Source organism: Gavialis gangeticus, unplaced genomic scaffold (assembly GCF_001723915.1).
Source record: "Gavialis gangeticus isolate Ggan-Ray unplaced genomic scaffold, GavGan_comp1, whole genome shotgun sequence".
Classification (NCBI taxonomy): Eukaryota; Metazoa; Chordata; order Crocodylia; family Gavialidae; genus Gavialis; species Gavialis gangeticus.
Window position 1 is genome coordinate 11,645,329 of NW_017729016.1, and position 22,947 is coordinate 11,668,275.

The 22,947-nt window shown below is 41.5% G+C and overlaps 3 protein-coding genes across 3 annotated transcripts in view; 2 read left to right on the forward strand and 1 right to left on the reverse strand.

The window, feature by feature from the left end:
* IGSF6 (immunoglobulin superfamily member 6) overlaps positions 1–6,398 on the reverse strand; it is a 16,109-nt gene extending 9,711 nt beyond the window's left edge. The window contains exons 1-4 of the mRNA XM_019512857.1: positions 5,309–6,398; positions 3,135–3,488; positions 1,692–1,801; positions 1,081–1,137 (exon numbers count right to left, since the gene is read on the reverse strand). Coding sequence (XP_019368402.1) covers positions 1,081–1,137; positions 1,692–1,801; positions 3,135–3,488; positions 5,309–5,372 — 585 coding nt within the window. The 5' untranslated portion in view covers positions 5,373–6,398. The remainder of the gene's footprint in view (positions 1–1,080; positions 1,138–1,691; positions 1,802–3,134; positions 3,489–5,308) is intronic.
* The window catches only part of METTL9 (methyltransferase like 9), a 25,827-nt gene extending 18,701 nt beyond the window's left edge, over positions 1–7,126 (forward strand). Inside the window, exon 4 of the mRNA XM_019512858.1 lies at positions 6,405–7,126. Within this exon, the coding sequence (XP_019368403.1) occupies positions 6,405–6,610 (206 nt within the window). The 3' untranslated portion in view covers positions 6,611–7,126. The remainder of the gene's footprint in view (positions 1–6,404) is intronic.
* Positions 7,127–14,829: 7,703 nt separating this feature from the next.
* Positions 14,830–22,947, forward strand: part of LOC109294478 (otoancorin-like) — an 11,077-nt gene continuing 2,959 nt past the window's right edge. Inside the window, exons 1-8 of the mRNA XM_019512861.1 lie at positions 14,830–15,552; positions 15,936–15,964; positions 16,056–16,086; positions 16,180–16,207; positions 16,636–16,723; positions 18,575–18,706; positions 19,842–20,077; positions 20,290–20,393. Coding sequence (XP_019368406.1) covers positions 15,477–15,552; positions 15,936–15,964; positions 16,056–16,086; positions 16,180–16,207; positions 16,636–16,723; positions 18,575–18,706; positions 19,842–20,077; positions 20,290–20,393 — 724 coding nt within the window. The 5' untranslated portion in view covers positions 14,830–15,476. The remainder of the gene's footprint in view (positions 15,553–15,935; positions 15,965–16,055; positions 16,087–16,179; positions 16,208–16,635; positions 16,724–18,574; positions 18,707–19,841; positions 20,078–20,289; positions 20,394–22,947) is intronic.

Here is a 22,947-nt window from a genome sequence, read left to right on the forward strand (position 1 = left end):
TTAATGATGTGAACATTGGAGTTAGAAGTGGACTGGCCAAGTTCGCCAATGACACCAAACTTTGGGGCAAAGCATCCACACCTGAAGACAGGAGGACAATCCAGGCTGACCTGGATAGGCTCAGGAAATGGGCAGACAAGAACCTGATGGTGTTTAACACTGAAAAATGCAAGGTTCTCCACCTTGGGAGGAAAAACCTTGCAGCACCCTTATAGGCTCGGCAGTGCTATGCTGGCTAGCACTACAGAAGAAAGACTTGGGGGTCATCATTGACCACAAGATGGACATGAGCCTTCAATGTGATGCTGTGGCTAGTAAAGTGACCAAAAGGCTGGCTTGCATCCATAGGTGCTTCTCAAGCAAATCCCAAGACATCATTCTCCCCTTGTATGCGGCCTTGGTGATGCCGCAGCTGGAGTACTACGTCCAGTTTTGAGCCCCACAATTGAAAAAGGATGTGGAGCAGCTTGAGAGAGTCCAGAGAAGAGCCACGCGCATGATCAGAGGTCAAGAAAACAGACCTTACAACGACAGGCTGAGATCTATGAGGCTGTTTAGCCTGGAAAAGCGCAGGCTCAGGGGTGATCTGATGGCCACCTATAAGTTTATCAGGGGTGCTCATCGGGATCTGGGGGAACATTTGTTTACCAGAGCACCCCAAGGGATGCAAGACTGTTTCAGGCTGGACATAAGGAAGAATTTATTTACTGTCCGGGCCCCCAAGGTTTGGAATAGCCTGCCGTTGGAGGTGGTTCAAGCACCCACATCGAACACCTTCAGGAGCAAATTGGATGCTTATCTTGCTGGGATCCTATAACCCGAGCTGACTCCCTGCCCTTTGGGCGGGGGGCTGGACTCAGTGATCTTCTGAGGTCCCTTCCAGCCCTAATGTCTATGAAATCTATGAAACCCTACAGGGTTTATTAGCTCTATAGATTCCCCGCCCTTTATTTGAAACTTCCGTCACCCAACTTAAATCCATGCTTAATGTATATTCAAGATTTATAGTTGAAAGAAGGGAAAAAAACCAAATCTACGAGTTGAAGATGCACCAAATGAATACAGTCAATATTAACATACATGTTGCTCTCCACTTTCATTTTCTCTCTCAGTTTTCTTCAGGAATTTAGATTTTGACTGCAAGAAAATGACAGAGTTACTTACAGAGCTTTAAATTCCAAGTAATAACTGAAGTAATGCTGTAGTAATGCTAAATGCATTGCCCTGCGATAACATTGAAGGATTCATTATCTCTGTAACTTTTATTAAGGTTATTTAAGTCCCAAGTACTGATTATGATGGCACTTAAAAAAAAAAAAAATTGCTTTAAAGGAAATCTTAAATTTTGTTGTTAGTGTTTATTTCACTGCAGCTTGCACATATGTCTATATAAATTCCATTATTAGTTTACCAATAGAAATAAATCCACAGGGCTGATGTGATAACTATATTAGATTTTTTTTGTTTAAACTAAATAATGCTATCGTTCCCTTTTTTTAATTCCTTATTTTTTGAAAAACCATAAATAGCGGAGATCGTTATAATGAGGATTTGGGGGCATTTGCATGTTATATAAAACTCATCTGCAAATGCTTCTGCAAACCAGTATTGCCCTTGGCTCTTCTGAATAGAAAACATGAAAGTTATTTAAAAGATGGGAGAAAAATCAGAAAAATCAAATTTAAACCTACCTTGTAGTAGACTATAAATACTGCAAATACTGTGGTGTTGTATAGAAACAGTAAGGATGAGAGGACTATCATGAGGATGTATTCTTCAATGTGGTCCTTTTCAGTCCTTTCTATTCATTAAAAAAAGTGTTAGAATGATGTATAGCTGTTTCTATTTGCATGATATTTTTAGTAAAAATAATACATTGTACCATAGCCCTATTTATCTGAGGAACTAAAAGCTGTACACACATTAGTAATACATTAATACCTCCTGGTTGTAATTTAGGTATCAAAAAAATCAACATGTTTCTAATGATGAATCTTCAGTTCCCAGCTGATCAAAACTTAAGCTTGTCCTCCATGACTCCCTGTGCCTTCTGGTCTAGAATATGATTCTTAAGGAATGTCTGACAAAGCCATGTTTACTTGAACTTTTATTTTGGAATACAGGGAGTATGTCTCAGCAAGTGTGTACCCAGAAAATAGAGCTCTTAGGACAGGACCCATTTAATTAGGTCTTTTGGTGATGGCAGTGTTGTGGGGTTTTGGAGGAAGGTTGCTTTTGCTTTGCTTTTTGTCCACAACTTGGAAACATGAGTGTTCTTTTAAAAGTGGGAAAGTGAGGCACAGAAATGAAAATGTTGGTCACATAGTGAACTTGCCCCAGGGTCCTTCTCTAGATACCATAGATAGTCTTTCCAGAATGGCTGTTTCTCAACAGAAGTCTTTTTTTTTTTTCTTTCAGTCTGCGTCTGTCTCATTATGAGATTTCCTTTTTGATAAACAAAACCCATGCCCTTTTATGAAATTTGTTGCAGGGTGTGTGCAGTTTTGACATTGAACAAATAGTATGATGCAGTGCACAAATCTTCTAGTCTACTCCTAGAATATTTCCTGAGGATCACTCACATTTAGATGAGGGTACGGCATCCTGGGTGCCTGTAAATGTGCTGCGGGGTGCTCCAGCATGCTGTAATTACAGTGGTAATTACCATGCTCCCATGGCCTCCAGTGTCTAGTGTATCGGCACCCCCACGCTTCAGAATGATGGCAGGGGTGCTTAAACTAAAGCTCGTTGAACAAGCTTTAACTCAAGTGCTCCTGCCACCATTTTGAAGGGCAAGGACGCTGATGCATGAGACACTGTAGCACTTTAATTAGAGCGGTCCACACTTGGAGCACATGTAAGAGTGCCCCCTGTTAGTAAACTGTTAAAACATGCTTATTATTAGCTTTACCACTAAAACTAGGGAGATATTTTATCTTGGCTCTAAATACAGAACTCTTGTTGATACCGTATTTCATTCAAATAGCTTAGGTGGTACCATGGCCCTGTTTTGCGATTTTAATTATTTTTAATTTATAGTAAATGAATTTGTGGACTATGTCTGAATGTTTACATAAGTGAAGAGAATATTTTGGATTTTAAAGTATTGCTATAGAAAGTAGTAGTTGACTGACCTCTTACCACCAGAGTCGTACCTTCACCGGTTTGCTTAGAGGTGGGTGAAACTGATTGTGAAAATGCTACTCCACAGAAATAAACAGCACTGTCATTTACAGTCAAATGGCTGATCTGAAGTGAAGCTTTATCATTAGATGGTCCAATCACTTTGAATTTGCCAGTGTTTGTGCACATAGGTGTGCATAAAGCCTCATGCTTAAGAGCAAGAAAACGAAACCACAGAACTTGAGCAAGTCCAGGGCATTCAGAAGCATAGAAACTGCATGTTATGTTCACGGTGCTGGGAGTATAATTCACTTCCCTAAATGAGGGTTGTGAGACAGTAACTTTGCAGACATCTGTAGCACTACCTGTTGAAGAGAAACAAAAACTTAGTTTGGTATTAATTATGTGACTGTATGTAGGCCCTTCTACTTCACTGAAAGGAGTGTACCAGCAAAAGATTTATAGACATATTGCAAAATATGCATGGCGTGTAATCAGCTATGCTACCACCATAGTAGATCTTGCTCAGCTGGACATTCACCAGGCTACAGCATCTGGGTCCCAATATGTTACACTCATGTGTGCTTTTAAGATTCCTTTGGTTTGAGTAAGCCACGGCACTGTTCTGTTTTGACACCTCTGATGTCCTAGCAGGGCAGTCTTTTGTTAACCCTTTCCAGCAGTGGGACTGAGAGGTCCAGCTACCCTGCTACAACAGATCTCACCCCTAGCCTTTGTAGATCTCTAACCTAGTAGCCACAAACTAAAAGAGAACCAGCACACAGACCTTGTAAGTGTTCTCAGGCATCTTATTCACATTAGCTAGCACAGGAATATACCCATCTAGACTAGGTAATACATACCATATGTATTTTTCTGCCTCAGGTTTCTTACCAGTCTTGAATGTTCTTTGGCCTGTGCCCTCCAAGAAGCCCAGGATCTCCCATCTACACACATTCTCTCTGAAAAATATAGTCTCTTTCCTGTGCAGCCAGTTACCTTCTTCCTTAGTTTATTCCGCAATTAAACAAGGTCCCCTCTCCCCCGCCCCAGTAGAAAAGTATCCCCCTGCCTTCTGCTTAACCTTCATGTGTCTCTGGTCCCCCTCCTTAATGTCTCAGACATCTTTGTTTCTTTGTTCTTCTTCTGAAAATTCTATGGCTGTAAGTCCCAGCACCTGCAGGGAAGTTAGAAAAAGCTGATTTCATCTTCTTTTTTACTCCTGTGTGACAGCCATCCTATTGTCTGTGGGCTTACATGATATCCATTAAAGTTTAACTGTCCTCTAGTACTTCTGATCTGAGAGAGAGTGAAACAGCCTTGACAGCAAATGGTGATTTTTTTTTTCACACACACTGAGGCATTCCCAGTGCAGCAGTTCTTATAACATCAACCAGACTTCAGAAATTGTGCATAAATGGCCTTGCCAGATTGTTACACTTGTCTTTGGGTTTTGCAGAACAAACAGTTTCACTTGCTGATTTTGACATTTTAAAAATGTAAGTAGTACACTGAGGAAGAAAAGGGTAAGCAGAGCAGAGAAGTTCAGTTAAGGAACTGAATCATTAGCAACTTTAAAGTTTTTCAGTTTAGTATTAAAAGGGCATTTCCATAAATTATAAAACATTATTGAAATCTACAATTGTAGTATAACTGAGGCAAACATTGGTTTATTCAAGTCGGGGGCTAAATGCACAGAATTAGGAGATCTGTTTGCAAAGTCCTCATTCCAACGTAAGTGCCCCCACTTTTTCTAGAAAAGTATTGGACAAAAAAAAAATTACACAAAAACATGAACTCCTTTCACTGGTCAGATCTGGGTTTATTACAAAATATGCATTGATTGTAATCGGATCTGTAGAGTACAAGTGTGACTGCATAACTATCACTACTTAAGAGTTTGGTTACTTTGTGTCCTTCACTGTTGTACTCAGATTCCTTGTGGGCCAAATCTAGGCAGATTTGAATGTATCAGCCTCCATGGGAAAAAGAGTAAAGAATCCTCCTTTTTCTGTGTCACAGAGCAACAGAGCCACTGGTCACAGTTGCTGCACTTTCCCTGTATGAAGGACACACAACACTTCACAGACTTCTTCAGAATTGTAACAGCCAAACTTGCCATTTATCTGCAATAAATACAAGGGAGGTTAAAAGTACAGTAAATTTAAAAAATAAAATGCCTTACCAACATTATGTAGAATCCAGGTGAATTTCACTGCTAGAATCAGTTTGCACTTGAACAATGCCATTTCCCTGCGTTTGTCCAGAAATTGTTCTGCTCAAAGAAAGAGGAACTTTTCATTAGGAAACTTTTGGAGTTGCAGAGTGATCTGTATCATGTGGTTTGGGTCCTTCCTGCTTGCATATGTTTAGAGGCACTCAGTATGGTTGATAGTAACATCCTTAAAGGTACAGTATTGTAAACCAAATCATTGGATTAGATTTGCTTTGACAGTGGCATTCATTGCTGCTTTTGTAAAACAGCTATCTTCTAGCTATATGGTTTCAGATAGCTTAATTGGTTATTGAAAATGTTGTGATTTCTTATCCTAACAAAGGCATTATTGCAAGTTGCTCTAAGCCTTTTGGAAAGGGTGAGATATAAATAAATAAATTTAATCTTCACCCACTCTTTCACAAAAAACAAGGCCGCAAGCACACAATCCTCTTCTCACCTGTCAGCAAATGGCCCTTGGATGAATAGAAGCGCTGTATATGGTGATCCACAAGCCCAAATTGAAGATTCCATAATATAATGTGAAATCCTATTATTGTGGTGAGCCTCTGTTTTTGTTTTCTGGATATTAAGGAAAATGTGGTCACATTGAGAACTTTATGACCAATTTATGGTTGTTAGCCTTTTGTTGTATTTGTTGTAAGGAACTGGAGCCTACTTCAACAACGGAGACTTGGGGCCCTGATCGCTATAAGATCTTGGTCAAATCCCTTAATTAGATGCTCTCAGTCCACAGAGGTCAAATCCCTGCCTCACTCCATTTGGAGTTAATTACTTGGCTAAGTGGACTTGTGCTTGGACTTTGAAAACCCTTTGAAAAGAACTTAACAAAAAATGAGCTTTATGGGGCACCTGCCTCTGAACTCCAGCCAAACCTCTCAGTGTGATGGTCTTTCTATAGAGCTTTACAGATGCTTTGCCAGCCATGTGTTTTGGGGATGGGTCATAAACTCTGGAGTAGAAAGTAAGCAGCTTTGCAAAGAGAATACCATAGACAGGAAAGGTTTTTAAAATTTTTTTTAAATAAAGTTCTTTGTTCTCTTAGTAGGTGGCAAGTGGGAAAAGCCCTCAGAAGTTTTGGAAATCAAGGGGCACACTTGGGAAGAACAGGTCAATAGCCTGCCGGAAGTTTTCAGGAAAGCTGGTTTTGCCATTGAAGCTTTCACCAGACTGCCATACTTATGTGAAGGTGATATGTATAATGACTACTATGTATTAGATGATGCTGTCTTCGTCCTCAAGCCAGTGTAAGTATATGTGAAGTAAATCTTCAGAGTCAAACCCAAGAAGCAGCCTCTGAAAGAGGTGTTTGTTGTATGATTACTTAAAGGGAGAGGAATTTGGGATTGCCATTCTAAAAAAATACCATGTAAGAATTTTAAAGGCCAAAATACTAATGTATTTCTTTGTAGTACGGTTAGAAAGGACAGTTTTTTTAAAACACTCTTCAGTTCAGAATTTTTTACCAACTCTTAACAATGCATTCTGCAATCCAAGAGTAATGGAAGATATTTTTTTATAATTAATTGCAGTAGGAATCAGAATTGGACAGAAGCAATAGTCATGATGATACGCAAACTGATACAAGGTGTGGATTGTTGTTAAAGCAATCAAGTGAAATCTGGCCATAAGGCTGTCCATTCAGTTCAAAAACATTGTTGACTATAAAGTGTCGGAATGGATATTCTTCCATGTTAAGAAGTTACTTGACCTCTGACTGTCGTTCTTCATGTTTTTAATCATGCTAATAAACTTTTTGAGATGATGTTTTTGCCTTCATTTTTGTGTTCATTTTTGTAACTGTAGCCATGATTGTTCAATATACAAGTAAGAACTTAGTAGCAGCACAATCTTGAGTTCATTGATTAGCATTTAAGTAATTTGTTACTCACTGATGTAATAGGAACCATTTCTCCTTTGTGGAGAGAAAGAAGATGTTCTTTCATTAATTTTCTTGACTTGTTTACATCCTTCTCCCTTCCAGCTAAGGCATATCAGCTTTCACAGCCTTTTCTGATGAATAATGTCAACATTTATTCATGGCAGATTTCCAGGAGTTGAGCAAAACACCTTTAAGAACTAAGGCCCATATCTTCAAAGTAACCTTTGAGCATCTGGGCCTAAAACTGGAGGGTGGCAGCCATAGAGGCTTAAAATGACTGAAGACAACCTACAGCCACAGCCTGCATCTCTCATCTGCAGCAGAACCTCATTTTTTCCAAAGACTTCTTACCTGAATACCTTCACTACCTAAACTGTTATGTGGCCCTAATGCAGGGGTGGGCAAAATACAGCCCATGGGCTGGATCTGGCCCACCGACTGATGTGGATGCCTGCCCACAGGCCAGATCCACAGTTGATTGCATCTGGCCTGGCTGCCCCCACAGCGCTCCACATAGGGCTGAGCCTCACCTGCTGCCATCCAGGACAGCCCATGCCATGCTTCTGCCTGCACCTGCCCCATGCGCAGCAGACAGCTTTGCCCTAACCCCGGCCAGTACACACATCTTCCTGGTGTGGCAGCTCCTTGTGCCCCTGCTGCACCACTTCAGGCAGCACAGAGAAGTTGTGGGGATGCATGCCAGGCAGCAGATGCCCAGTCAGGTGGCTCCTACCCCAGGACTCCAGCTCCCAGCCACCTTCTACCCACTCAGCCTGCCCAGTGCAATGAGCAGCCACCTGTGGGCAGCTAAGTCGGTGGAAGGCAGCCAGGAACAAGCTGGTTGTCTGGCTGCAGCTTCCCCCCCAGCCAATACCCTACCTGGCTAGGCATGTAGTGCCTGGAACGCATCCTCACGGCTTCCAAGCGCTGCCTGGAGCAGTGCAGGAGGGGCAGAAAGATGAGGGGCTGAGCTGTACCTAGGCAGCTACGGCTGCACCAGGAGCAGCCCCACCAGAAAGCTGTGCGCACTGGCTGGGGCAGTGCTGACTGGCAGGCATGGAGTGGAAGCACAGCGCAGGCTGCCCCATGTGAGGGCAGGGCTTGGCCCCATGCAGAGCACCACGAGGGCATCTGGGGGGGGCAGTGAACTGTACCTGCACCCCACCCAGGCAAGCTCTGCTGCACACACCTCCTTCCCACCCCACTCCCCCTACTTCCCTCCCACCACCCCCCAGCTGGGTCCCAGGCCCTAGCGCCTGGGCAGCCCCTCCCCATGCACACACACACACACCTATACCACAGTGTACAAAAGTAAAACTATTTTGAGCTCTTATGCAATCACCTCCATATATACTACTCAAAAAAACATAAATCGGGACAAAAATTTTTTTAAATAAAATGTTGTAGTAGATGTTTGATTTTCATTATATATTTTTTACCTATAATTTGTCAAAATCATATCTTCTGAAATATCTTACATGCATGACCCTCAACAGCTCACCAAAACTAGTTAAGTGGCCCACTGTTGGAAAAAATTGTCTATCCCTACTTTAATGCAGTTACATGGGAAAGATTAGTGTAATAAACTATATAGATTGCATTTGTTTATTTAACAACTCTTTCATTTTGAATCTGGTTGACATAAAGGAAGACTTTTACATGTGAAATTTTGGGCCTGTGTCATGAAATAGCTAATCTAATAAATTTTGACACATTATTATCCTTAAAATTCATGACTTTCAGAAAGGAGTTTCTGTTTTAAGGTATGTGGAACACCTCCTGACTCTCAGATTGCTACACCTCAGTATAATCAGATCTGCCTGTATTTCAAAGCTGAGCTTGTTTGCTAGCTAGAGAACATAATTGTCGCATTACAGTTCCTCTGAGGAGAACTACCTGGTCTTTATTTGAAATGTTAGCAATGTAGCAGAGGACTGTGGGAGGGTGGTGTTTTGGTTCTTCTCTCCCAAGTTAGTAAATCAGCACTTAAAGCATATTGTGTACAATTAAAATAACTACTGGAGAACTGCATAGCTCAGTTGAATCCAAGGTTGCTGATTCACATGTAATTACAAGTGTTTAGGGAATCTAACTCTCAGAAACTTGATCTTGACATTTGTGAGAAATGTGACATCTCAGGTAGGCAATTAAATATGCCACTTCACTAACCTGGTACAGCCCTGACTAGGTAAATAAAAAGGCCAATTGGTCATTAAGCCAGATTCAGATACTTAGGGGTTTTTAGCATCTCATAACAACAATTAGCAGCATCACCAACACCTAATAGAGAGGTGGCAGCTGTTTGACTCATTGTACCTGAAATGTAAGCAGCATGTCTAGGTCTTGGGAAAGAGAACAGAAATCTCAATGTGGTTGTTGGCAGGTAAAGAAGAACTGACTGACCATTTTATTTTCAATGTTTAAGTCTAAACAAGTTCTATTAATGACTGATGATTCTCATGGTGTGGGGGAGTGTATGAGGCTGACAAGGAGACTCTTGACCTCATTTTTCCTGCCCAGAGTCCCAAGCCCCACTACCTCCACTCTGGCACTCCTCTGCCTCCATTCTGGTGCTCCTCTACCCTTAGCACCCAATACCCCATCCCTAGGAACACTACTGTAAATAAACTTTATTCTTTTTCATTTTATTTCTTGCTTTGTGTTCAAATGAGTAAATGAAAACATTGGATCATGAAAAACAAAAGAGGAAATATGTGAACAGATTCTTATATATTTACCTCTGCTCACACCAGCCTGCACTTTGGCCTGACCCTGAGAGGACTTAAATGCATCTTTACACACTGTAAATAGTCCCATTGTTTTTAACTACTACTTGCAGTAGATGGAGTTCCTTTTGTGTGTCTGTCTTTTGTGGGATCGTGGCTTTAGTTGACAAGTCTCATCTAAGTTCCTTTTTTACTATTAATTTTCATAGATTTTAGATGTGTAGGGTTGGAAGGGACCTTAGTAGATCATTGAGTCTGATCCCCTGCCCTGAGCAGGAAAGCGCTAGAGTCTGAGTGCTTGTCCAGTCTCCTCTTTAAGACCTCCAGGGTAGGGGAGAGCACCACCTCCCTTGGAAGCCCATTCCAGACTCTGGTAACCCTTACCTTAAAGAAGTTCGTCCTGATGTTTAATTTAAATCTGCTTTTTGTCAGTTTGTGGCCATTGTTTCTAGTGACTCCAAAGGGTGCCCTGCACACACCTCCTATAGAGAATCTCCTATTTCTTGTTGCCCCCCACCCCCTGCCAATGAATTTGCAGATGGCCACTGCAAGAGAAGGCTGAGAGGAGATCCAGAGGCTGAAGAGATCCAGATCCCTCAATCTCTCCTCATAGGACCTTACCTGCAGACCCCTAACCATCTGAGTAGCCTTCCTCTGGACTCTCAAGGTTTTCCATATCCCTCTTGAAGTGTGGCACCTGAAACTAAATGCAGTACTCCAGCTGTGGCCTTAGTAATGCCACATAGAGGGGAAGTATCACCTCCCTAGATCTGTTTGTGATGCACCTGCTGATGCAGGATAGAGTGCGGTTAGCTTTGCTGATCCCTTTGTTATATTGACTCCTGTTCATCCTGGAGTCAACTGACTCTGTGATCCCTTTCTGCTGCTGTGCTGCTTAGGAAGTCATCTCCCAGTCTGTATTGGAGATTCCTTCTCCCAAGGTGCAGTACCTTGCACTTATTTTTGTTAAACTCCATCCTATTCTGCTCTGCCCACTTCCAACCTGTCCAAATCTGCTCCATTCCCTGCCCACTAGTATGTTTACTTTTCCCCATAATCTGGTGTTGCCCATGAATTTGGACAGAGTGCTCTCCATGTCCTCATCCACGTCACTGATGAAGACATTGAACAGCACTGGTCCGAGGACTGAACCCTGCAGTAGCCCACTGCCTACATTTTTTCCACGTCAACACCACCCTATCCACAACCACTCTCTGGGTGCATCCCTTAAGCCAATTCACCACCCACCTGACCGTATAATCATCTATGTCACAGCCACTTAGTTTATTTATGAGAATGGGGTGAGACACTATATTGAAGGCCTTTTTAAAATCTAAGTAAATGTCATCAACCTTGACTCCTGCATCTAAGCATTTTGTAACCTGGTTGTAAAAAGAAACAAGATGAGTCCAGCAGGATCTACCTGCTAGGAGCCAGTGCTGGTTACCCTTTTAATGCAATACAATACATTCAGAAGACCAATCATTCAACTAGTTTACTACATAATTACAGTCTTTTTTTTTTTTTTTTACTGTCCTCATCCGTGACTATTATCTGGAACCATATGGTTCCAATCGTAAGTTGTATATGAAAGATCAAGTTGACTCCACATTTTCAGGTTCAGTTTAAGGGAAAATATAATTTTCCATGAGTGTAATTGACAAAATGCAACTTTTGGAGTGTAACTTCAGGTAAAGTTCACAAAAGGCCACAGGAGAATTGAATAACCAAAGAAAAGACACACCAGGTTAAAAGCATGAAAAGTACTACCATTAAAAAAAAAGCCACTTTACCAAAGATACTTTTGCCCAAGGCTGCTGATTAAAATTTTGTATCAATATGTGTAAAGACAAATATTGAGAGAGAGTTAGTCTGAAGTCAGGCAGAAGGCAGAGCAGGGTATCACCTTAGGCCTCTGGTGGACATTAATTTAATGGTGCGATGGGATCCAAAGGATTTTTTTTCCCCAGATCTCAACAATCCCATATCCTGCCATGACTGACATTCAAGGTCTGGCATGACAGGATACATGATTGTTAGAAACAGGGTGGGAGGCAGAACTCCTCCCATCCTATTGCTCATAAGCTGTGGTATGCAACTGGCTGTAAGGGTACACTGGGCTATGAGGAGCTATGGATGAGGAGCTCCCAGTTCCTGGCAACACACATGCTGCTTCTGCACTGGAGTGCATGCAACTAGGAATTTGGGACCTCCTGGGTCCCTAGCTGCCTATGCCATAAATCTGGCATTGGCTGCACAGGGTGGTTTTAAATGTCCTCACACAGGGAGAGCCCACCAGCTCCCATATGGGGACATTTAAAGCCATGCTGTGCAGCCTGAGGCTGGGCTCTATGCCATACATTTCCATTAAAGCTATTCAATTACAAACCAGCCACAAAGATGTTTCACATTGAATGTGGAACACCTTTGTGAGTGGTTTGCCGTTGTATGGTTTCATAAATTGCCTGAACCTGTGGCTTGTTATGGTTTATTGCATGATTATCATGTTAATTGTGCAATACATGTCTGCCAGGACTCTTAGAAACTAACTGATTCAGAGAAGCATAAGCTTTTATAAGTGACAGCCCACTTTGTCAGATGCTATAACAAAGTAAGCTGTTGCCTACAAAAGTGTATGCCTCTTTGAACCAGTTAGTCTCTAATGGAGTGGTTCTCAACTTTGTTTTAGGCTCCAGGCACCCCTGGGAAAATGCTAACTTTTAACTTACACTTGTTTTTTTACTATGACAAAGAATTCAGAAAGACCGCACAAGATCCGAATGCTTTGACACTTAAACCCAGAAATTTCAAATAAGAATTATCTTCTGAATCGGATGTAGGTGCTTGCACATGTAACAGAGCTAATATTGTGTGGCATGCAACAGCACCCTTAACAAAATCTTAGGGCAGCCACGGGTGTTTCAGCAACCTGGTTAAGAATCTTTAAGGTGCTACTCTGCTTTCTGCCAACATTTTTAGTTAAATGGAAACTCTAAACAGATTTAAAAGAAGATGCTATTATTAAAAAGCTAGATTTTAATTACAGTTTGATTCAAATTCTGAGATGTGCAAAGCCAAAACACTGGACTGTATATGCCTGGTTTTAGGAGTTCAAAATCCAAATTTCCTCATTTTTTGAGGGATGCGAGAAAGAAGAGAGTAGGTGGTTGCAGGGGAATTTTGTGTTTAGTTTCCCTAATGGTTCACTGTTGGTTTTGACCAACTTCCACTGCCATGCAGACACAGGCTCTGCATGGTTTCCAGCCAGTTCACCTTGTGGGTCATGTCCTGGCTCTAAGCCTTCATTGGTGGTTTGCCACAGGGCTTCCCAGCTCCCAAAGAAAACCCAGAGGCCTGGAAACTTCAACTTGCCACACTGCTCTTCAATCTTCGGAGGGAATGCTTGCCCCTCCCCAGAACTGCAGGTCACACAGCCACTTTGGCCTTTCCCTGCATGAGCTGAGCCTGTTACCATGTTAGAGCAGATAACCTCGCCTGGTGCCCTTAACAGGTGGCCAGTGTGGCAGGATCCTCTCTTCCCTGTGATTGTAGGTTGGCCCTGTGTAAAAGCCAACTGACTTCTTTAATCACTCTGTTCGAGGGGGAGAGGTGGGGAAAGACCTACCTTTAATTGTATCCCATAGTCTATTCTCGGTGAGTTTGTTGTGAAGTTGCAACCATTCAAATGAAGGAAGTTCAGCATCCTTTTATAGCTGGCTGGCTACAGCATATCGTCCTACAGCTGGACTTGGCAACACATGTACGGATGCAAGCAGCAGCGTGTCACAAACGCCATGACCGCACACGCCCAAATGCTAGGGGTTAGTCTGGCATTGTCAAAAGAGGAAACACAAGCAGTGCAAGACACCATTCTTAAAATAGTTGACCACGCTAAAGGTCATGTGAAGTTTAACTAAACCCATGAGCTAACGAAGTTGTGGAACTTGGGCTAGCTCCTTTAAAACAACTCCACCGAGCTTTATTTTAAATATGCCCGCCCAAATGCCCACAGCACGTGCAGTGCCCCACGTTGGGCGGGTCCGGGCGGCGGGATGCTGGCGCGCACCTGGAGCCCGGGAAGAGCTGCCGCCGCCAGGTACGGCCCGTGCCCCAGCGACCCCCGCGGTCCGGGCCCCAGAGCCGGCCCCGGCCCCGGCCCCGGCCCCGCGCCCTCAGCCCTCAGCGCCGGGGTGGAAACCCTCGGGCCAGCCCCGTGCCGAGCGGCGCGGGACGGGGGAGGCAGACACAAGAAAGTTCATTGTGTGGGAAACTGGATCCGGCTGAATGGGACGGATGTACCGGAGCCCTCCCGGGGGAGCCGCTGAAAGAGAAGAGCCCTGAGCTTTTCAGGCAGCACCGGATGGATTTGGGACCTGTGAGGCCGCCGCTTCCCCGCCGGACTCTGAGGTTTAGACCGGTTTCTCCTGCAGGAGCTTGGCTCTGTCTTTCATTTGCTGGGCAGGGCAGACGGGAAAGGTTTATGGTCAAGAAAAAGTGGAGCGATGTCCCCGGTGGCAGGGAATTGGCACGTAAAATGAAGGCGACTTAGGAACAAAGAGCAGCTCTTGTTTGGGAGGGAGCGTCTGAGCTACCGGGGGGAGAGAAAGGATCCAAGCTCTGTCACCAGAAGGACAGCCGGATAGTTAAACGTGCGTGCAAAGAAAGCGTCGCTGTGTGAGAAGGTAGGATGCCACGCCGCGATCTCAAAATCTGGGGGCACATGGTCCAGGGTGCGTGGGCCTCTGTCTCCTTACTCGATTGGTTTTCATTCTGAGAGTGACAGACATTGACTGAAATCCGGCTACCTGTAAAACTTCAGGTGTGGGTCTGGTTGAACCCTTCCTTTGGTACTTCCCTGCAGAGCTCCCTCACAAGTTCTTACTCCACTGCTTGCCCTGCAGGAAGTATGTCCCAATAGTATGAGGTCAACAGATACGGTAGGGGCTTTCATACAGGGGTTTCTCAAGGGTCATGTGTGCATGAGATACTCTAGTAATCATCAGGAATGGTTTATCTGTCACTTGCTTTCAAACTTTTTGTTTTTCTTTTCAGGATTTGTTCTCTTACTCATTTGAGAATCCATTGGCCCCCTGGCTCTTTGCTTTGCCACAGCTATAAAGAGTAGTATGCCATTTCAAAGATGTATATTTCCTCTTTATTAAAGTGCATTCATCCTTTAGCTAGAATATGACTTAAATTCTATAGAAAGTAAAATTAAAGACCTACCTAATATAAGGTAGGTAGGACTGACTGTGATATGACTAAGACTGTACATGCATTTACCCTTTTCCCCTTAATATAATGGAGAAGGGCCTAAGCTGAGATCTGAAATCCAAACCACTCTTGCTTCTTAGAGCAATTCTGATCTCTAAACTTAGTAGGTCAGTGTTATCTTTAATTTAGAACTGAAAATTTTGTATAAATATTGTCTTTTCACTTTTACTCTTTAATTTTTTTAAATTTTCTTTTGCACTCCAAACATCTTCTGGTTCTAATAACAGTAGGAGAAATGTCCAAAAATCAATGGATTTGGTTCTTATTAGTAATGAATCATGTGGAAATGACAAGTAGTCAGAACTCTGAAGGTAAGATCAGAAATCTTGTTTGGGGAAATAGTTGGTGGGTTTTGAAAAAAGTCGTATAGTAAAATTGACACGCCACAATTGGCAAAATGGAATCAAAGCCCTTGTTATAACTTCCTGGAGTTATGACAGCCAAGATTTTGCCCACTTTGTTGTATGTAACATTTTATTTAGAAATATTTACTTTTATTTGAGGAAACCCCCAACTCTATTTTTATTAGTACTGTTTACTTGTGGATTTCATAGACATTGGGGCTGGAAGGGACCTTGGAAAATATATTTGACCAAAGCTGCATTCATTTAAATCAATTGACTTTATCATAGACATATGTTTGTCTAATTAAAAAAAAAATTAAAAGCTGTATAATGTCAGTACTTTCTTACAGATTTGCCTCCATTATTACACAAGGCTGTGGTACGTATTTTTATTGAATATATCTACCAAAACTCTGTAATCTAAAAATGCTGGTATTGTTACATATATATTTATCATTTTTGCTCTTTAGGAGGAAGTAATAGCTGGAAAATATCTTAATGGTAATGTGCAAAATTTTCCCTTTTTATATTTTTAAAACATTTTCAAGTATAGTACAGTATAATAAACCATTGTATTTGTTTTTTCTGGTATAGCTTTCCTTGATATACTCCATTTTCAAAGGTAATTTGTAACTCAGATATAAATATCATCCTGCACTGTAAATATAAGCTATATTAAATTTACATATGAATTACAACATTATGGTTAGAATGGGATGGGTACATCAGGTTATTATGATTTTAGAACCACAGTGACAATGGTTTTATATCTTTTTAATAGGCATACTACCACTTCTTATGCCTAAACAAGAATGAGGCTGTAAATAAATGCTGCCTTATTTCAACAGCTTTTTGATAGGTAACTTTTTTTCACTGCATTCAGCAGGTTGCAGTTTTTGTAAATCTGTTGTGTCAAAGTTGAACAAAGGCCCATTAATATGGGCATAACTCATAATGGTGCTTTTCTGTTGTCTGTTTATATTCTCTTACGAACTCATGCAGTTTTATATAGTTGTTTTATTGGTATTTTATGTCCTTTTTTCATTGTAGCACTAATGCATGGACACCAGATATGCTTAAAAAAATTATGGGCTATTTTCATGATCAGGAAGTTATATTTACAGTTGGCAGCCTCCAGGTTTGTACTTTTTAATGTACCAAAACATTCTTATCAAAGAAAAGGGAAAAACAGATTAAGACAGCTAGTATCTTTAGTCCAAATTCAGCAATTGAATCTTAGAGATGGCCAATAAGTCTATATGAGACAGCAGGGCAATATAGACTACTTGGGTTTTGTGGTCATCAGCAATTTGTAAAGCATTAAGACACCAATAATACAGGAAAGCACTGAAGGCTTTAATGTACTGTTTTCTGCTATATTTGTGGCTTAGCAACCCTGCTACACTGTTTCTCCCCAAAATGAAAGACTTCCCCTCCCAGGTAGCTGTGGTCTGCCTTGCTTCTGAGGGAATGTGACGCATTAGAGTACCTTACAGAAGACACTTTCACCTTTCACCCATCAATCATTACAATTGGTGGGTGGCCAAATTTTGATTGGGTGTAACTTTATTGGCACTGGTAGGGTTGCAGCCTCCTAAACTAGAGCTGAATTTGCTCCCCCAAATAAGAATAATCTGTAATGTGCAGTGTGGGGTCTAATTCCATCTTGCAAAGTCTGTGGCCGTGCAGTTCAGAGTTTCCTAGGGTTCCAGTGCTCTTCCAAATCTGAAGTGTTGCTTATATTAAGGTCTTGTTTTTAATTTAAAGTTTTGGGTTTTTCACAAGAGCTCTGTTATGTGCTTAAAGTACTTATTGATGACTGTGGTGAGTAGTTGAGTACATAGGGCTTGTTGATCTGAAGTAGAAATGAAGGGTTATAACCTGAATTTGGAAATAAAATTTACAGGACAATTTAGTGTACAAGGTAATCACTGATGTAGGGGGGGCAGCCTGAAGGGCCAGATCCTAATCTGATGGAAAATGATACAGCTCTTTTGAAGTCAGTGGAGCTGAGGCTCTGGTTAGAATTTTACCTAAAGTGAAGCTTTCAATTTATTACTAGTTATTAGATTACAGCATAAATTAGAAAACATAATTAGTTGTTTAACTCCTTGAAACAATTTGTATAAGGATAAAGCGGTTTAAGGATTTATACTCCCCTCTGAGCCAGCTGTATTCCAGCAATAGGTCATACATTAATAATGGTTTCAGTAATACATAGTCACACTATATCATTGGTAAATGATAGAACTACTTGTGCACCCAAAAAAGTCAGGCTACTGCATCGCTCATATTGCCATGTTCATTAAGAAAAAGGCAATATATTTCTCTGCTTCTAATGATTTTTAACATTTGCTTATTCAGATTAGTTTTGTTAGTGTTTTAAAGCACCATTAGTCAGTCTTGTCTTCCTGGAGTGGAAGATATTTAGAGCTCTAAGAAAACTAAATGTGCCCTGCATGCAATGGATATCTTTCTGTACAAAAACAACAAAATAGTTACAACCTGAACTTCAAGCTAATTGTCAAAGAGTTCAGTTAAAAATTAGCATAAATTTTTACTTCAGCCCAGTGAAAAGTGAAGGCAAAGTGCTAGCACTCATCAGCCCTGTGATGCTTTCTGTTTCCTCTCAGAGTTTCAGAACAGGTCTGAGATTTTTAACTGGAAACAGAGTATAAGGGGAGAAAGTGGCTTTTAGCCTAATACCTTGGCACACACTTTTCCCCATACCCAGCTGTGTATTTTTTTTCAATTTAGCCTTAGTCGGCAAAGTCCTTCATATTCTTTATTTTCAAAATGATGTAAAAAATTATGCCTTGCAACCTGGTAAGTACTAGGAACCCTGGTCCTGTACCCTGCAGGTGATGTGCTGAAATATGTCCCTACTTCTATTTACACAAAGTTTTCAGGGAGTAAAAGATTAAGCTAGTAATAACACCATGAGCAAAATATAAATATATGTGTGTGTGTGTGTTTCTCTGTGTTGTAGACTTCTATAAAAAACAACTTGGAGAATCTTTTATACCAGCCCAAACAACTGCTGTCAGATTTTCAACAGACTGATCATCAGCAATTTCAAACTGCAATGAAATTTCTCTTCAGCAGCAAAAAGCATCATTTGGTAAGTCACTTTACACAGAGTGCATGTGAAAAGTAAGAGCTGCCTTGGATAAATGGAAAAAGGCCAAGCTAGGGGTCACAGTGAATGTCCCACACTCTAACATCTGGTCTCTTACATATCTTGTTGGCAGTGTGTGGAAAGATGGAAACAGTGTCCAAGCAGCTGAGTATGAGACAGAGCAATCTCTTCCAACATAGGGCCTGATACTGCAGTGTGATCTATACGCTGGCTTTTTACATCCGCATGAAGTCCCAACAAAGTCAGTGGGGCTCCATGTGAATTTTGAAATCACACTGCAAGACCAGGACCATCACCTGGATATGGAAAAAAGAGCCTTTCTCACTGGGTAGAGAGGCTAACAACACACTCCTCCCTTCGGGGATGGAGACCAAACTTGGAGTAAAGACAGGTGTTCCCTGTTGGATAGGTGGCCAGCATAAATATAACTGGAGAGTCTGCTTAACTCTCAGGCCTTTGTGACTTTGATCATAGTGTCAGAGCACATGAGTCTGTGCACGCTCTACATGGAAGCTCTGTAACTAATACCAGTCAGCAAGAGGTCTCTGTTGGTGAGGTGCAAGTGTCATTTTCTCCCATTATATTGACAGGTAACTACCAGGATTGATATTGCTGTGGTGCAAAGTCACACTCCCTAGAACTGACCCTGAAATATTGGTCCTTCACATGCTGTCTCAGAACCATAGACTTTTTGAGAGGGGAAATGACTTATTAGACCATCATTCTGTTGCAATAAGATTGTTCCTGCAGTATGCTTCTTTGTGTTTACTCAGTTCTGGAGAGGGATTGTTTGGTAATGTCTTCTTGAGACAGGACATGGGTAAAAGGACAGTTGACCACTCTGTGCCAAAGACTTTCACGATTTCTCAAGTACATACATCTTCATGTGTGCTTCATGCTGCTTTTCATTTTGCTGAGAGGCTTGATCAGGCCTTCAGTCCATAGTAGAAAAGAATAATCTCAAATAATGGAATCCGACTCAGTGTTTTACAGCTACACTATTTCAGAACAGTAGCTTGTTGTTTCTATAGTGCTTCTTGTCATGCCTCAGAAATGAATACTATATTAAGTTGATTATCAGAAGAAATATATTCTCTTAACCCTTTGATACCTGCAGGAATTGGGAAGTGTTGTTCTGGATTTGGACGGGATTAGAGAGAGAGTTTTTCAAAGCCCAGGAATAAACAGGACACTGTTCTTTATTACACTGGAAAAATGCTTTGTGGCTTTGAGTGCTATGGAATGTGTGGATATACTAAGCCAGATTTTGCGGGTATCTTCAGTGAGCTATCTTCAACCTGCTGTCATTGGCAACCTCCCAAAAGATCTTCAGGAAGATGCTTTCAGAAACTTGTAAGCCATTTATTTCTTGATGAAAACAATTAATAATTAATTTTGGTTTCTGATTAATATATTTTTCCTAAATGAGTCTAATATAGTGGTTGTGGTTTCCAGGTGTTTAGTTTTCATTCATTTTTGCTGCTTTGAAAGTGTGGTTGCATATCTGTACCATTAAAAAAGATTCCATTCATCAAATAATGTGCATACATCATTGTATCATTTAGGTCTGTCATGTTCAAGGACCTCTATGACAAAACAACAGCAAATGCACAAAGAGCTCTGTATGACTGGATGAAACAGATTTTACAAAAATCGTACAGTGCCAGTGGTATGTTGAACCTAAGTAAAACTTATCCTTTTTCCCTATTTCTCAGAAAAAAATGGCCAGCAAAAGGGTTACTATTGCATTAATGAAGTTTTTTGCCTGTTATGATAGAGTTGGGTTAAAGGTATCCCTTTGACCAACTGTTTCATCACCGCAATTTATAGCAACATTTCTTTCTCTACTGCTGGTATACTTCTCCAGTGTGCTTATTCTCTACTGGTAGTCTCCAACCCTTCTGCATGAGGCTAGGCACAAGGACTATGCACCATTTTAGTCCTTTTTGCAAGTCTTAAATAGGACTTAACATGGTGCATAGTCCTTGTGTAAGATGTCTGCACAGGTGTGATGTTCCCTCCAAAGCCCTGTTTAGAAAAATAGGTTATCTTTGAAAATGCATTAGCCAAATGCATACAAAAAAACAAAACAAAACAGGAGGCTGTGCAAGTTCTGACTGTGGAGCACTGGCTCAGTCAGAAAAGCAGCAAAGGAAAATAAATAGGCATCGCTTCGAGTCTTACACATTTTTTCACAGCGCTTAAGGTTCTTTCTCTCAAAGGCAGCAGCTGTTCCAGCGTCTGGGACAGTGTAACACACGTTCCACCAGAGGGCTCCACAGCAGCAGGAGGAAGATATCGGTGAACTCCCTGCCGGGGAGCATAGCAGTAATATCGTGTTCTTTTAGGACTTGATTCTCTTCCCACTGAAACCAATAGAAAAATGTCCAGTGAAGCAGCTCCAATGACATCTTCTGACCTAAGCACTAGTAAATGACCCTTAAAACACTGGCATTATCACCATTCAATAATGAGGCATGTTCGTTGCCTAAGGTCACAGAGCACGTCTGTGGGAGACTAGTAAAGAGTCCAGGTTTCCTGAAACATGGGTTTGTACCTTTAGCACAAATGCCTCCTTAAATAATACTCTTATTATCACCTGAGAAAAATCAGTACAACTAAGGTATACAGTGCCCCATCTAATGAGGATATGTTTGTACTGCGAAGCACTGTCAGGGCTGCAGCGTAGTACAGATATATCCAACCTAGTTTTAAACTTGCTATCTCAGTAACTGGTAGTAACCTAGCAATGGCAGCACAGAGCACAGTGCAAGCTACAAAGCCTGTCCAATAGGCACGGCAAATACTGGCACAGTGAGGACATGCGTGTGTCTTAAAAGTTGACTGTCAGAGTCTCTTGCCCACTCCTGACCACTGCAGATTGGCAGCACTGTGAAGACAACATGGGCGAGGAGGGAGACTTAATACCTCCTTCCTCTGTAACTCCACAGTGCAAGGGTCTGGAAATGCACCATGCATGTGTGTTATTAATAAGGCTGCCTTGCCAATATTTTTGCTACTTTGGGTGACGGAGATTACCCCACCTGTACCTTTGGTGTTGAACTACAGAGGCCTGTTTCATACTTTCCTGCTGTGTCAAACAGACCCATACAGCTGTAGCAGGGTCATAGGATTAGCATGAGTTGACAGGTTGCCTTAGTGTCTCAGAATAATACCTTGAGAGAAGTGCCTTTATGTAACTCAGCCTATTCTCATGGGTTTCCTGTTACAAATACCAAGCTATTAAAAAATGAGGCATCCTGGCAGTTGCTACAGAAACTGGTGTTTATGTGGTTTGCATGTTCTACCTGATTTGTAAAGAACAAAGAGAGATGTGAAGGATCGCAGTCTCCACTGCTGCTCACTGCAAGTTTGAGCTTCTGTTAAATGCTGCAGTCAGGCTATTACATTAGGAATTCTCCTGTTTTTCCTCTTCCGTCTCTTCCCTCCACCTGTCTCTTGCTCTGCGTGGTGACAAGGAGGGGGTGTAGTTCCATGGAGTGCAAAGGACTGGGAACCAGGACTCTTTGGATCTATTCTGATCTCTATAATTATCTTGGTGTGTATCTTACTGCAAATCACTTAGACTTACATTTCCAAAAGTCTCCATTAATGCTGTCTGTTTTGGTTTTGAGACAGCTACAGTTTAATTTGTTCAAGATACTGAAAAATTAAATGTATTTATGACATTTATTGAAGTCAAGTGGAGTTGTGGGTGAAAAGCATCTCTGCAGACGGATCAGCCTTAAGCAGCAACAAGTTGAGCATACAAACATTGGCACCCCAAATGAGTGGATATTTTGGGATGATTTAGGCCTTACTTTCCAGACCTCACTCCTCCCCACTTACTAAATGGGCATAACCATCTCCCTAGTGTTTTGAAGCCTGAGTTTGTGAAGCACTTAGACATCTTGACTTCACTTTCTGTCTAACTGCACTTAGTAGTGGTATACTGGAGAAATGTTCTTTGAATCTTTATCATTTTTCACTGTATTAAATATTTTGTACTTTCTCTAGTACTTTCTCAGCCTTGAGCAGGGGGCTGAACTAGATGTCCTTGTGAGATCCCTTCCAGCTCTACTTTCCTATGATCCTACAATTAATATGAGTTCAGTAAACAATGACAATGTTCTATATATTCCTAGAATATAGTCTGTCCCTTTGAAGGGATACTGTCAGGTTAACGGGGGGGGGTGTGTGTGTGTGTGTGTGTGTGTGTGTGT